General features: G+C 31.6%; 1 protein-coding gene across 1 annotated transcript in view; it reads right to left on the reverse strand.

The window, feature by feature from the left end:
- Positions 1-211: 211 nt before the first annotated feature.
- The window catches only part of LOC126889904 (cuticle protein 7-like), a 181,565-nt gene continuing 168,039 nt past the window's right edge, over positions 212-13,737 (reverse strand). The window contains exon 4 of the mRNA XM_050658620.1: positions 212-406. Coding sequence (XP_050514577.1) covers positions 315-406 — 92 coding nt within the window. The 3' untranslated portion in view covers positions 212-314. The remainder of the gene's footprint in view (positions 407-13,737) is intronic.

A 13,737-nucleotide genomic window follows, 5' to 3' on the forward strand; every position in this document is an offset into this window, starting at 1 on the left:
TTATCAAGTAGATTATGATGACGAATTTCTTTTCTATAAAGTACTCTTCATGTAAATGTCGTGTCACTTTATATCTACCATTAATAGTTGTTTTCTCTCCTGTTTGTGTTTTGAGTTTTTAACAATATCTTCTTGAAGAAATCTTCTCTGATACTCTTTCTCTTCTATTTATACTGATCGCATGATTTTATTGTTTAATACTAAGTCGATATCTTGTTTTGTTTTTTATTACTAAATATAATATATTTAACTTAAAATACTTAATAAATTTAACAATATTTTAACAATAGTAGTACAGTAGCGTATTTTGTTGGCTAATATAAATGCTCATCATGAACATCCTGAAGATATGGACTTATGTCATAACCGTCTTCGTAGCCATAACCCTGGTAGATGTCATTCAATCCTAAAAAATAACAAAATTAATATTGTTTGGTCATAGGGAATAAAAATTTATTTAAAAAAGACATTTATCTCAAAAATAAAATAAAGTAAGCTCTTGAACATGTCAAACAAAAATAAAATACCAAAATGCTTGATTATAAGCTATTCTGTTGGTGATATATAAACTTTACACCATATGTATTCCAAAAGCCCCCTATAGAAAGTGGTAAAATCTTAACTAAAACGATCGCAATATACATATCTTACCTCCGCTCAAACAGTTTTATAAGTCAAAAAAGCAAAGATCTTATCCGAAAAAGGATGTTTAAAATTTGTGCTAGAACTTTTTCGGGTTTAATTTAAAAACTGTTAAAATTGTTGTAAAGGTTTTTGAAGCTTTACAAGATAGTGTATTAATTCGACTAAAATTATTAAGAAGTATATGAATATATTATTATTATATATTATTAAACTGATAATTTTTGATAATTTCCGGTCGTCAAGTATATTACGTCAGATGCCCTTCGTTGCTACGAAAAAAATAAATTCAGTGACATTAATGACAATTAATGTTTTAAAAATTATAAAAGTGATGACTTTCAACCGTAAAATATTTATAACAACTGTGTGTTTAATTGTACTAATTTGTACTTACATAAATAAATTACAATAAAATTTTGGTTTTGAACAGTTTTATTCATGAAATAATCGCAACAAATTGCACTCGATCTCTAAAATTAATATATAATTTTTGCCCTCGTGACAATTTGACATAATTTCACGAGCCGAAGGCGAGTAAAGCGTGTAAAGCCAACAGTAAAAAGCGACGTGTAAAAGCGACACTAAAGCCGAAGGCGTGTAAAACTGTCAAAGTGTCACCCGGGAAAAATTCAATAATTTTAGAGCTCTTGTGCAATTACTACTGATTATTTCATTCATAGGAGATTCTGACCAATAGAAAGCTACAGAAATCTGAATTAAAGCGATAATTTTTGATAATCTCCCGTCGTTAAGTATATTACGTCAGATGCCCTTCGTTGCTACAAAAAATACATTCAGTGACATTAATGACCATTAATGTATTAAAAATTATAAAAGTGATGACTTTCAATCGTCAAATATTTATAAAAACTGTGTGTTTAATGGTACTTACATAAATAAATTACAATAAAATTTTGGTTTTGAACAGTTTTATTCATGAAATAATCGCAACAAATTGCACTCGACCTCTGAAATTAATATAGAATTTTTGCTCTCGTGACACTTTGACATAATTTCACTCACCTTCGGCTCGTGAAATTAAAACTGTCAAAGTGTCACTCGGGAAAAATTCAATAATTTCAAAGCTCTTGTGCAATTACTACTGATTATTTCATTCATAGGAGATTCTGACCAATAGAAAGCTACAGAAATCTGAATTAAATCGATAATTTTTGATAATCTCCTGTCGTTAAGTATATTACGTCAGATGCCCTTCGTTGCTACGAAAAAATACATTCAGTGACATTAATGACAATTAATGTTTTAAAAATTATAAAAGTGATGACTTTAAATCGTCAAATATTTATAAAAACTGTGTGTTTAATGGTACTTATTTATTTATTAAGCTCAACAGGCCGTGAAGGCCTAGGGCTGAAAGATTTAATTTTTTCTTACAATTACTATTACATATTTATATATAATGCTATATCCTATACTACTATAATATATACAATATTACATTTGTTTGTATAAAACACTTAATACTACGCTTAACATTATAGTCTTTCCATACATTTCTTCACCACTTCCTTCCATTGTTTTCTGTCCAAAGCTTTTTCTTTCCAGTTTACAATATTACTTTGTTTTAAGTCTTCATATACGCTGTCCTTCCATCTCCTTCTTGGTCTTCCTATTCTTCTTTTTTGTATTGGCTTACGTAATAGAACCATTTTTGGCATTCTCGCCTTTCCCATTCTTTCTATGTGTCCTAAGTATCGGATTCTCTGTGCTTTGATTGCCGTCGTTATTTTTGGTTCATTATATATTTCTTCAAGTTCCTTATTATTTCTTCTTCTCCATTGACCGTCTATTTTCACGCCTCCATATATTGCTCGTTGTATTTTCCTCTCCCATCTTTCTAAAAGGTCTATTTCTGATTTTTTAAGCACCCATGTTTCACATGCATATGTAGCTGTAGGTCTGATAACTGTTTTGTAGATTCTTATTTTTGTTTTTCTTGACACATCTTTGGATTTCATTAATGGACGCAATGCTCCATACTTTTTGTTTGCTTTTGCTATTCTTGCTTTTATTTCCCCTTCCCCATGTCCCTTTTCATCTACTTTTACACCCAGGTATGTAAATTCTGAAACTCTTTTAAATGCGCATACATTTTCTCCTTCTATCTCCAATGTGAAATTGTCTTCATTTTCTTTATCTGTTTCTCCCATTATCATGTATTTTGTCTTTTCCTTATTTATGAGAAGACCAAAAGGTTTGGCTTGTTTTATTATATTGCTCATTAATTTTGTTAGCTCTTTCTTACTTGTCGATAATAATGTTAGATCATCTGCGAATGCAATACATTGGTGGCCATTTTTAAAAATCGTTTCCTGTGTGCTTATTTTACTTTTCCTGATTATTCCTTCCAGTATTACATTAAAAAGAGTCGTTGATAGTGGGTCTCCTTGTCTTAATCCTTCCTTTGTTTCAAAATTATTTGATTTATGTCCCTTCCATGCTATTTCGTTTGTGGAGTTATCCATAGTCATCTTTACCATCCTGACGATTTTACTTGGTATGCCCATTTCTTTCATTAGTGCGTACATCTGTGGCCGCTTTACCGTATCATAGGCCTGTTTAAAGTCGACGAACAGGACGTATACTGCTATTTTATGTTCGTAGCACGTAGTTTGGATTTCTTTTAACGCACATATTTGGTCTGTCGTCGACCTATTACTTCTGAATCCTGCCTGATATTCGCCCAATATCTTTTCCGTGTATTGATTCAGCTTTTTTCTTAAGATGTTTGTCAATATTTTGTACACGACTTCTAGCAACGCGATACCTCTATAATTTTCACATCTCATTTTATCACCTTTTTTATGTATGGGGCATATCCTTGCCCTGGTCCATTCTCCTGGCATTCTTTCTGTTTCCCATATACTTTTTATCAGGCTATCTATCTCCTTGTGTAGTCTTTTTCCTCCTGCCTTTATCATTTCCGCCGATATTTCCGTTATTCCTGGGCTTTTATTGTTTTTTAGCCCTCTTATTTCATTTTCTATTTCTTCCCTCGTAGGTGTTTCTATTACTATATGGTCATCTTCAATTTCCTGGATTGTTCCCCTTTCTTCTTCGTTTTTGTTTAAAAGTTGTGTAAAATAAGTTTGCCAATTTCTCATTATTTCCCCGGGTTCATTTATTAATATTCCTTCCTCATTTTTCATATATGGGTTATGTTTCTGATATCCCCTTTCCATTTTTCTTGTTTCCTGGTAAAAGGATCTTATTTCCTTTTTTTGGAATTTTTCCTCTATCACTTTGAGTTTTTCTTCGTTGTATTTTCTTTTTTTATTTCTGCATGTTCTCTTCATAATTCTCTTCAATTCTCTATATTCTTGTGTGCTAATGTCACTATTATTTCTTAAGTTTTTTATTCTTATTTTTCTAATTTCTTCTGCTATTTTTTGACATTCCTCATCATACCATTCTTTTGCTTTTTGTTTTCTATTACCTTTAATTAATATTTCTTTACTGGTGTTTAAAACTGCTTCTTTTATGCTTTCCCACTTTTCTTCCGGGTCTAGTGTTTCTGGTTCTTCGTTTAGTCTGCTGGTTATTTGTTGTTCGTACTTCTTCTGTGTCATATTATCTTTTAGTATTGCTGTGTTGAATTGTTTTTTGATTTCTTTGTCCCTTTGATTGTCTTTCTTTATATTAGCATTTATTCTATAGGCTGCTCTTACCAAAAAGTGATCTGAGTCACATTCCGCTCCTCTCATACTTTTTATATTTATTATATTATGGGCGTGCTTCTTCTCTATTAATATGTGGTCTATTTGATTTATTGTCCTTTTGTCAGGGGAAATCCACGTTCCTTTATGTATATCTTTTCTGCGTTGGTATGTGCTTTTTATTACCATTTGTCTTTCTGTGGCAAAACCTATAATTCGTTGACCATTATCATTTGATACATCGTGTTTACTGTATTTTCCTGTTATATTTTCATATATATCCTCTTTTCCCACTTTAGCATTGCAGTCTCCCATTACTATTTTGATATCAAATGCTGGTAATCTGTCATATTCTCTCTCTAGTTGCTCATAGTATGCATCTTTGTCTTCTTCGGTGGCGTCTTCTATTGGTGCATGTACATTTATTATGCTTATGTTTCGTTGATTCCCTTTTAACCTGATTGTGCACATTCTATCTGATATCGGCTTGAAATTCATCACTCTGGTTTTCCATCTTTTCTGTATGATAAAGCCTGTTCCTAGCAATCTGTTATTCCCCCCACTTTTAAAAAATACTATATCATCTATTTCTACTATTTCTGTGTCTAATTGTTTTGTTTCTTGTAAAGCTAATATATCTATTTCATATCTTTTTGTTTCTCTAATTAATTCTTTAAGTTTTCCCGTTTCATAAGTGCCTCTTACGTTCCATGTTCCCAAATTAGTTTTCATTTTCTTGTTTTTAATCCCAATCGTCTCCTTGTCCATTGCCGTTGTTGCTACCGTTTCATTTACGTCGTTTAGTTTTTTTGGTTTCTGTTTTGGTTTTCTATTTTTAAGAGTTGTTGCTGATGTTTATTCCATGTCCATACCTCCTCATTTATTTTTATTTTTTGAAATCCTACCTTGACGTTTTTTCCTTCCAATTTAGCCTCTTTTGCCTTCGTTCTGATTTTACCCTGTATCATCCGTTCATTTTTGTCCATGTCGTCATTAATATATATTTCTTTTCCCTTTATGTCTCTCAATTTGCCTTTATTTTTCATAATTTCTTCTTTGTCCGTTGCATTTTCGAGCTCAATCAAGCAGGATTTACTTCCAATTTTTCTTGCGCTTTTTATTTTTGTCTCAACTTTTAGTGCATTGCATAAAAAATCTTGGACGATATCTTTTGTTATGTTTTGATCGTAGGTATCCATATCTACTCCCTGCAGTATTATATTATTTCGTCTTTTGTCCTTTTCCATTCTGTCTATTTTATTTTCCAATTCTTCCACTTTTTGTTGGGTTTCTCTGTTTTCCTGTTTCAGCTTTTCATTTTCTTGTCTGAGTTCCTTCATTTCCGCTCTGTACTCTTTTTGCTCTTCTCTTAGTTCCCTTATTTCCATTGTGATAATATTTAGGCTCTCCAATATTTTTTCTAGTTGCCTATCATTCCCAGGCGACCGATGTACTTTTTTACTTCTGCTATCGTCTGCCTCATCTTCCGATTCATCTCCTCTTTTTCTTGTCTTTTCGTCCACACTATACTCGTTCTCAGCCATTTTGTACGTAGCGTTAACTGGGCACACCCGTTTCAACCACGAGGAGGTATGCCCAATTATCCACGCACCAAAATTGCTTTTGTTTTTCGGCAGGTGTTTCTATTTTTTTTAAATCCGGCAACACCGCTTGAAATTTGACCAGCGTTCGCCAGTGTTTATAAGCTTATCTGTTAGCTGTTAACCTCACTTTTATTTGTCCGTTTAGTATTTTATACTATTTTTTACCGTTTTTACTTATATTATTCTTGCATTAGGTAGGGCACAGTTTATACCTTACCTTTTTCACTCACTCAGCATTCAATGTTCGCTGCACCACGCGAAAATCGGGTAAAATGCAGGCGAAAATTAAAACACTTTGTTTTCTATCTAATGCCACGTTGCCACTCTTTGGTACTTACATAAATAAATTACAATAAAATTTTGGTTTTGAACAGTTTTATTCATGAAATAATCGCAACAAATTGCACTCGACCTCTGAAATTAATATAGAATTTCAGAGCTCTTGCGCAATTATTACTGATAATTTCCCGTCGTTAAGTATATTACGTCAGATGCCCTTCGTTGCTATGAAAAAATACATTCAGTGAGATTAATGACAATTAATGTTTTAAAAATTATAAAAGTGATGACTTTCAACCGTAAAATATTTATAAAAACTATGTGTTTAATTGTACTAATTTGTACATACATAAATAAATTACAATAAAATTTTGGTTCTGAACAGTTTTGTTTATGAAATAATCGCAACAAATCGCACTAGATCTCTAAAATTAATATAGAATTTTTGCCCTCGTGACACTTTGACATAATTAAAATTACATAATAAAACATAATTAATAATTACAAACAAAACATAAAACATGATTAGATTAAAACTGTCAAAGTGTCACTCGGTAAAAATTCAATAATTTTAGAGCTCTTGTGCAATTACTACTGAAAATATTGCAAAAAGAAATATAAATAAGTAATAAATGTGTCATTTTCTTAAGCAAATACACAGATTGTTTTGAATAAACTAATCACATATACTGTCCTTACTCGACAAAGGATGCTTTATACCTACACATCTTACGCTTTGGCCACACGAGCGATTTTTTACGGCGCGATAATTTACGGCGCCCATTGGTTTGACTACCTCCTCCACCAATTTTAGATGAAATCATTTCATGTAAAATTGGTGGAGGAGGTCAAACCCATGGGCGCTGTCGCGCCGTAAAAAATCGCCCGTGTGGCCAAAGCCTTAGATGGACAAATACCATGCACAAGTCGATATGTGACACTGTTTATGTTCGATGCTCCATTGATTTTGGTTACAGTTATTAAGGTACCAAGGGTATTATAAGGGTAATAATGTATAAGGTCAATGGTGTGTAGACCGAGGGCCTTCGGCCCGAGGTATATACGTTGACTGAAAGCGATATTATTATAATACCCTTGGTGCCATCAACGTTTTATATATTATAATGTTCTTGAACTCCTAAGTGGAGCATAGAGCTTCAGTGAAAACACGCCATCGGGTTCTATTTTGCGCTAGGGCCTTCACCTCATTCCAAGACTTTCCTTGACTTCTTATCTCGTCCATGATGGATCTTCTCCAAGTTTGTGCTGGGCGACCTCTTTTTCTTTTTCCTTGGGGATTCCACTCTAGGCAGTTTTTGCAATACTGGAACTATCTTTTCGGGTGTGTGACCTATCCACCCCCACTTTCTGGATTTTATTTCATTTTCTACCCTATTTTGTTGGGTCAGGTGTAGCAGATCTTCGTTTCTGATGGTGTTTGACCAGAAAATACGCACAATTCTTCGTAGACATTTGTTAACAAAGACCTGCAATTTGTCTGTAAGGGATTTTGTCACTTTCCAGGTTTCACATCCATAGAGTAGAACAGATATAACATTTGACTGGAATATTCGAATCTTTTTCCTTGTAGTATATTCCCCAGACCTCCAAACAGGGTTAAGCGTGCTGAATGCTTGTTGAGCTTTTCGTATCCTCATACGAATATCGTTTTCTGTACCTCCCGCTTTCTGTTATGACACTTCCAAGGTACGTGAAGTTTTCCACATTTTCAATCTGCATGTTGTCAATATTAAATAGCGTGTTGTTCCTTGCGTTTATTCTCATGGATTTGGTTTTACTAATATTGATTTTTAAACCTATTTTATTGGCCTCAGTGGATAGTGTTTCCAATTGGTCGGCCACATCCTGGAACCTTTGTCCTAACAGGCAGATATCGTCGGCGTATTCCAGATCACTTAGGCGTGTGGTTAACGTCCATTTTATCCCTTTTGTGGCGAAGTCTAGTTTGGAGAGAACATAGTCTAGAGCTATGTTAAACAGAAACGGAGAAAGCACACATCCCTGTCTGACTACAGTAAGTACGTCAAATTCGTCACTGTTGATCCCATTGGGTGTCACGCTGCACGTCACCTCAGTGTACAGTGACTTTATAATCGAAATTATTTTATGTGGAATGTTTCTTAGCTCTAAAATTTTCCATATAGCAGCATGAGATAGGCTGTCAAAGGCACGTTCGAAATCAACAAAAACCATGTGTAGAGGTGTGTTCCATTCAACCGATTGTTCCATTATTACCCTCACAGTATTAATGTGATCTATGCAGGAAGATTCTGGTCAAAAACCTGCTTGATTTGCTCGAAATTCAACCTTGTTTGTTAATCTTTTATGTACGATGGTCGTAATAATTTTATTTATGACGGTAAGCAAGGTTATTCCTCTGCAATTTTTGCACAGTGTGAGGATGCCCTTTTTTTTTTACTGAAAGCGTTATTATTATAATACCCTTGGTGCCATCAACGTTTAATGTCCGACTAAATTATTCTATATGTGCAAAAAATTTGAATGAATTTTGAACTAATTTTTTTTCAAATAAGTACATGACGTAAGTACGACCAGAAATGGTCGTAACGTAATTGTGGTAACCAAAGTTTTACTTATAGTTTTGTTTATCAACTTGACAGTATTTAACTCGTTATTTAAATTTAATAGGCCCTAGCGCGTTATTTTTCAATAACACGCCGTTGGGCGTTATATCGTACTTAATAGACTTCGAAATAATGTTATTATTTGTCAAATAATAGACCAGTCGGACATTAATCATATTAAAGACTCTAGGGTCATTCAACGACAAATACTTGAACTATAAACGTAACACTTTTTGAGATAAGATTTTGTAGTTATATTAAACTGCTGGTGCAATAAAACCGCTTTTATTTTTTTAAGTTGTGACACTATTTGAGCTGAGGTACGATATATCCCAAAGTGACTTCAGCAAAAAAAGGCATGTGTACTTTAAACTCACGTAAGAAGTGATACTTCTATTATATAATTTAACGAAGTAGATATGTTTTAAAGAGTTTATTTGTATTTTATTTAAATATTAAACTAATTTTAATACTTAATATTGAAGTATTACAGTTTTCAATTTTAACGTCCCTATTACAGATGCCGTCTTTCCTGTTCCCAATAGTTTCACAATTATCATGTAGATTGCGCAGAAAGACGGTTATATGCTCTATTTTAATAGATTAATTATATTATAAAATGTTAAAAAACAAATTTCAGTATTTGGAACATATATTTAAGGTGAAATATATGGCACAGGTTAACACAGGTTTGGCCAACTAGTATTTTTTTATTAACCATTTCCTTATAACCATGAAGCTAATCAACAGTACAATGTACAAATGAGTTATAGGTACCTATATTTGTACCGACAGGGATATAATCATAATACCAGTAAATTATTAATAAATAAGAAACCAATAAATTATTAGTGAAGCTAATAAAATTTGTCGCTTCCAAAATTGCAACATCCCTTACATAGGCACCGCACAAGGGGTTGGTTTGTTACAAACAATAAAATGCAAGAAATATGCTGCTGATAAAAGATATGCGTTTGAGTAATCTTGAATTATAAAATATATAAAGACATTTTTAAGAGAAAATGCAACAATCCATATATATTTTACATAGGTATGAGACACTCCTTTTATAGGTGGCATGTAATTAAAGTAAATATTTAAGACTATATCATATAAATATGATTTTGTTCTTTAAAGTAATTAAACACACATTATGTAATAATGAAATGTTCTATCAGTATTTTTAAAAACACGGTATATTGTAAATCCTGTTCGAAAGATATCTTTTTCTCAATTGGATTACGTTGAAATAAATCCGGTTGGATTATTAAGTAGCTTTAAATGTCAGACCGCGGAAAGGATATTATACCTCTCCAATATTTTCAATTAACCTTAACTTTGAAGTATGATTTATTGTTAGTTTTATTGGCTGTGAAAGAAAGAGTAGGCAGTTGCATAGAAAAGCTTTTAATACTGATTCAGATTTCGTGGTGATCGAAAAATAAGCTGATAATTATTATGGTTTATGTTTTTTCAAGATTTGTCAAATTATATTAATTGATGGATAGTCTTTACAATTCGAATACATGCTTTAAATTTTATAATACAAACCTATAGCCACTCGAGCCCTGTGGGCTCTCGTGTCTATTGCCAGACAATAAATTTTCGAAAAACTGTCGCATTATTTTCAATTTATTCTCACTCTCTTGTGATATTATACCCGATTATTTCATTCATAGGAGATTCTGACCAATAGAAAGTTACAGAAATCTAAATTAAATCGATAATTTTTGATAATTTCTCGTCGTCAAGTATATTACGTCAGATGCCCTTCGTTGCTACGAAAAAATACATTCAGTGACATTAATGACAATTAATGTTTTAAAAATTATAAAAGTGATGACTTTCAACCGTCAAATTAATATTTATAACAACTGCTTGTTTAATTGTACTAATTTGTAATTACATAAATAAATTACAATACAATTTTGGTTCTGAACAGATTTATTCATTAAATAATCGCAACAAATCGCACTCGATCTCTAAAATTAATATAGAATTTTTGCCCTCGTGACACTTTAGACATAATTTCAATCGCCTTCGGCTCGTGAAATTAAAACTGTCAAAGTGTCACTCGGGAAAAATTCAATAATTTTAAAACTCTTGTGCAATTACTACTGATTATTTTTTAATGATTTTAACTTCCAATCGTATAGTAAGATATTTGATCACGTGTTTAATTCTGTCCAATCAGATTAAAATTATAATGAGAATTATCCACGGTTCTTAGACATTACTACGGTTGCCTAAATCGACTAACCAATGAACATTAAGGGTGAGATTACGTCACGAGAGTTTACTGTCATTTGAATCGTAATATGATTTTTTTCGAATCCTGAGAAAACCAAGTATTTTAGAAAAATTTAAACGCAGGATGCAAGATTACATTATTACCGAGGGCGGAAAGCCCCTTAGAATAAACAAGCAGATTCTATTGAATGAAATATTTGAAATTAAATATCACACTTCTCTTTTATTTTCAGCCCTGTAACTTATTAAAATAAACATTATAGAATTTTCAGGGACTTTCAGCCCTCGGTAATAATGTAGTCTTTCATTCTGAGTTTAAATTTTTCAAAAATATTTATTAGTTTTCTCAGGATTCGAAAAAAATTAATACAATTAAAACACATTGAGAATTTTGACATGCGTCAAAGTTTTGCATTAACACAATGTAAAATTCTGAACTGTTGAATTTCAGCTTCCCTAATAATTATTTTACATCAAAAGATATTAGAAACTATTTGAAGAGGATTGAAATCTGTTGTATTGGAAATAACTGTTAAAATTGGTCTACGTAATTAAACATATTCCAAAATTTTTAGTTTTCAGCCCAAACTTAGGCCACACACAATGCAATAATCACCCATTTGTTGAGTGATGTTGACCCACTCTACCAGCTCTATTAGGAGAAAACTGTTCAGGAGAAGACTTGATAAATTTTCTAAGATCAATCAATATTTTGTACCAAATCTAAACTTATTGTTAAGCTTTGTTTACTGATTAACGCCGCTAATAACAATTGGTGGATGCTTTTCTTTAATAAAAACAAAACAATTTTTAAATATTATTAGTTGTCTTCTGATATTACTTAACCAATGCACCTGAGCAACCATCTTATTTTAAAGAAGTTAAAATTATCTCCTATTATAAAATATGATATAACCGGCTTTGTAACACATATGAAAGTAGGTACACTATATCTTCCGACACAAATTAGAACTACATTAATATTAATATTTAATATCCTTTCATATATTAATAGTACTATAAAACCAGCTTCAGAATGGAGCACATTTAATAATAGGCCTGGATCCCGCGTACCAAAAAAAGTTTATTAATACCAAGCTGAAAATTTATTAATAGGTTAAGGGAAACGGATCAAAATGCAAAATTTTGACGCATGTCAAAATTTTCAATGTGTTTTAAATGTATTCATTTTTTCGAATCCTGAGAAAACTAATAAGTATTTTTGAAAATTTTAAACGCAGAATGAAAGACTACTTTATTACTGAGGTCAGAAAGTCCCTTAGAATAACTAAAAAAATATTTTGAATGAAATATTTGTAAGTAATTAAAAATCACACTAAATTTTCTCTTTTATATTCACTCCTGTAACTTATTAAAAATAAACATTATAAAAGTTTTCATGGACATTCAGCCCTCGGTAGTAATGCAATCTTTCTTAAAAATTTTCAAATATATTTGTTAGTTTTTTCAGGATTCGCAAAAATGGATACATTTAAAACACATTGAAAATTTTGATATATGGGAACACTAGAACAGGGGAAGTTTTAATTGTGGAACGTGTCATCCTGACAAGTTTATGATTGTGAAACGTAACAGGTTGTTTTTTTAAGTTTATTTAATAGCAAACTTTATATATGAAAAAATGTTTTTCCGACAAATATGTTGGGCATTTTATTAAGTAGAACATGTCAATTGACAGGAATTATGTTGATGGTAAATATCAGTCTGATTTTTGCATGAGAGTTTAATGAAAGGATAACAAATTAATTGGAAGTTCTGTCCGACAAAATAGATGGGGCGTTTTCGTAGTCTGACGTTCGAAAGCTGTAACCTCTTCCACAATTAAAACTTCCCCTGTTCCAGTGTTCCCTTACATCAAAGTTTGTCCGACTAGACATTGTTAACTCAAGTAACACAATAAAAACCTTTTAGTTTTATTTAAGGTTTATAAAGGTTTTATTGTGATAAATAAGAATATAATGGTTTTAAAGTTACCTTGTAGATATACTGCCAGAACTTTAAAACTGTTAAGCATTTGTCACTAGTTTTAAATTATCTAATAAGAGTATTAAATAAGACCAATTAATCTAATAGATAATTTGTCTTATTGTAGTTTTAAAATTGTTTATTCTCAGTTCACTTTAAAACTAATCAGATTTATAAAAAACTTCCAGACTGTTTGGTTTTATTAAATTGTTACTTTTTACATTTTACTTTTTTTGCAGTTTTAAAAATTCTCCTAATATGACTAATAAAACTTTTACTAAAACTACTTGATATTAAGACTATTATGTCAGTAAAACACAGTAAAACATATGCATTAAAACTATTTTTTTAGTTTTCTTTAACAATTGGTAGGCTATAATAAAACCAAACACTCTTAACTGAATCAATTTGGTTATCGTAAAGACTAAACTATATTTCTTGTTAGAAACAATAAAACTAAACTCATCCCCTCTTCTTTCATGTCCAAAATAGTCGGCCATTTGTTTTAGAGCGAAACAGTAGTGTAGTTTGCTGTAAAAAGTGAAAGTACAGTTAGTATGGAAGAAATAAGCCGCAAGTACTTAAAATACAAACGAACTGGTCATTTTAAAAGAAAAATTCAACACACACAGCACTACGAAGCCTCGATTTTAGATTAGATTCACATTAAAACCGAGTGGCATTATTGAC

The sequence above is a fragment of the Diabrotica virgifera genome, chromosome 8, assembly GCF_917563875.1.
Source record: "Diabrotica virgifera virgifera chromosome 8, PGI_DIABVI_V3a".
NCBI lineage: Eukaryota > Metazoa > Arthropoda > Insecta > Coleoptera > Chrysomelidae > Diabrotica > Diabrotica virgifera.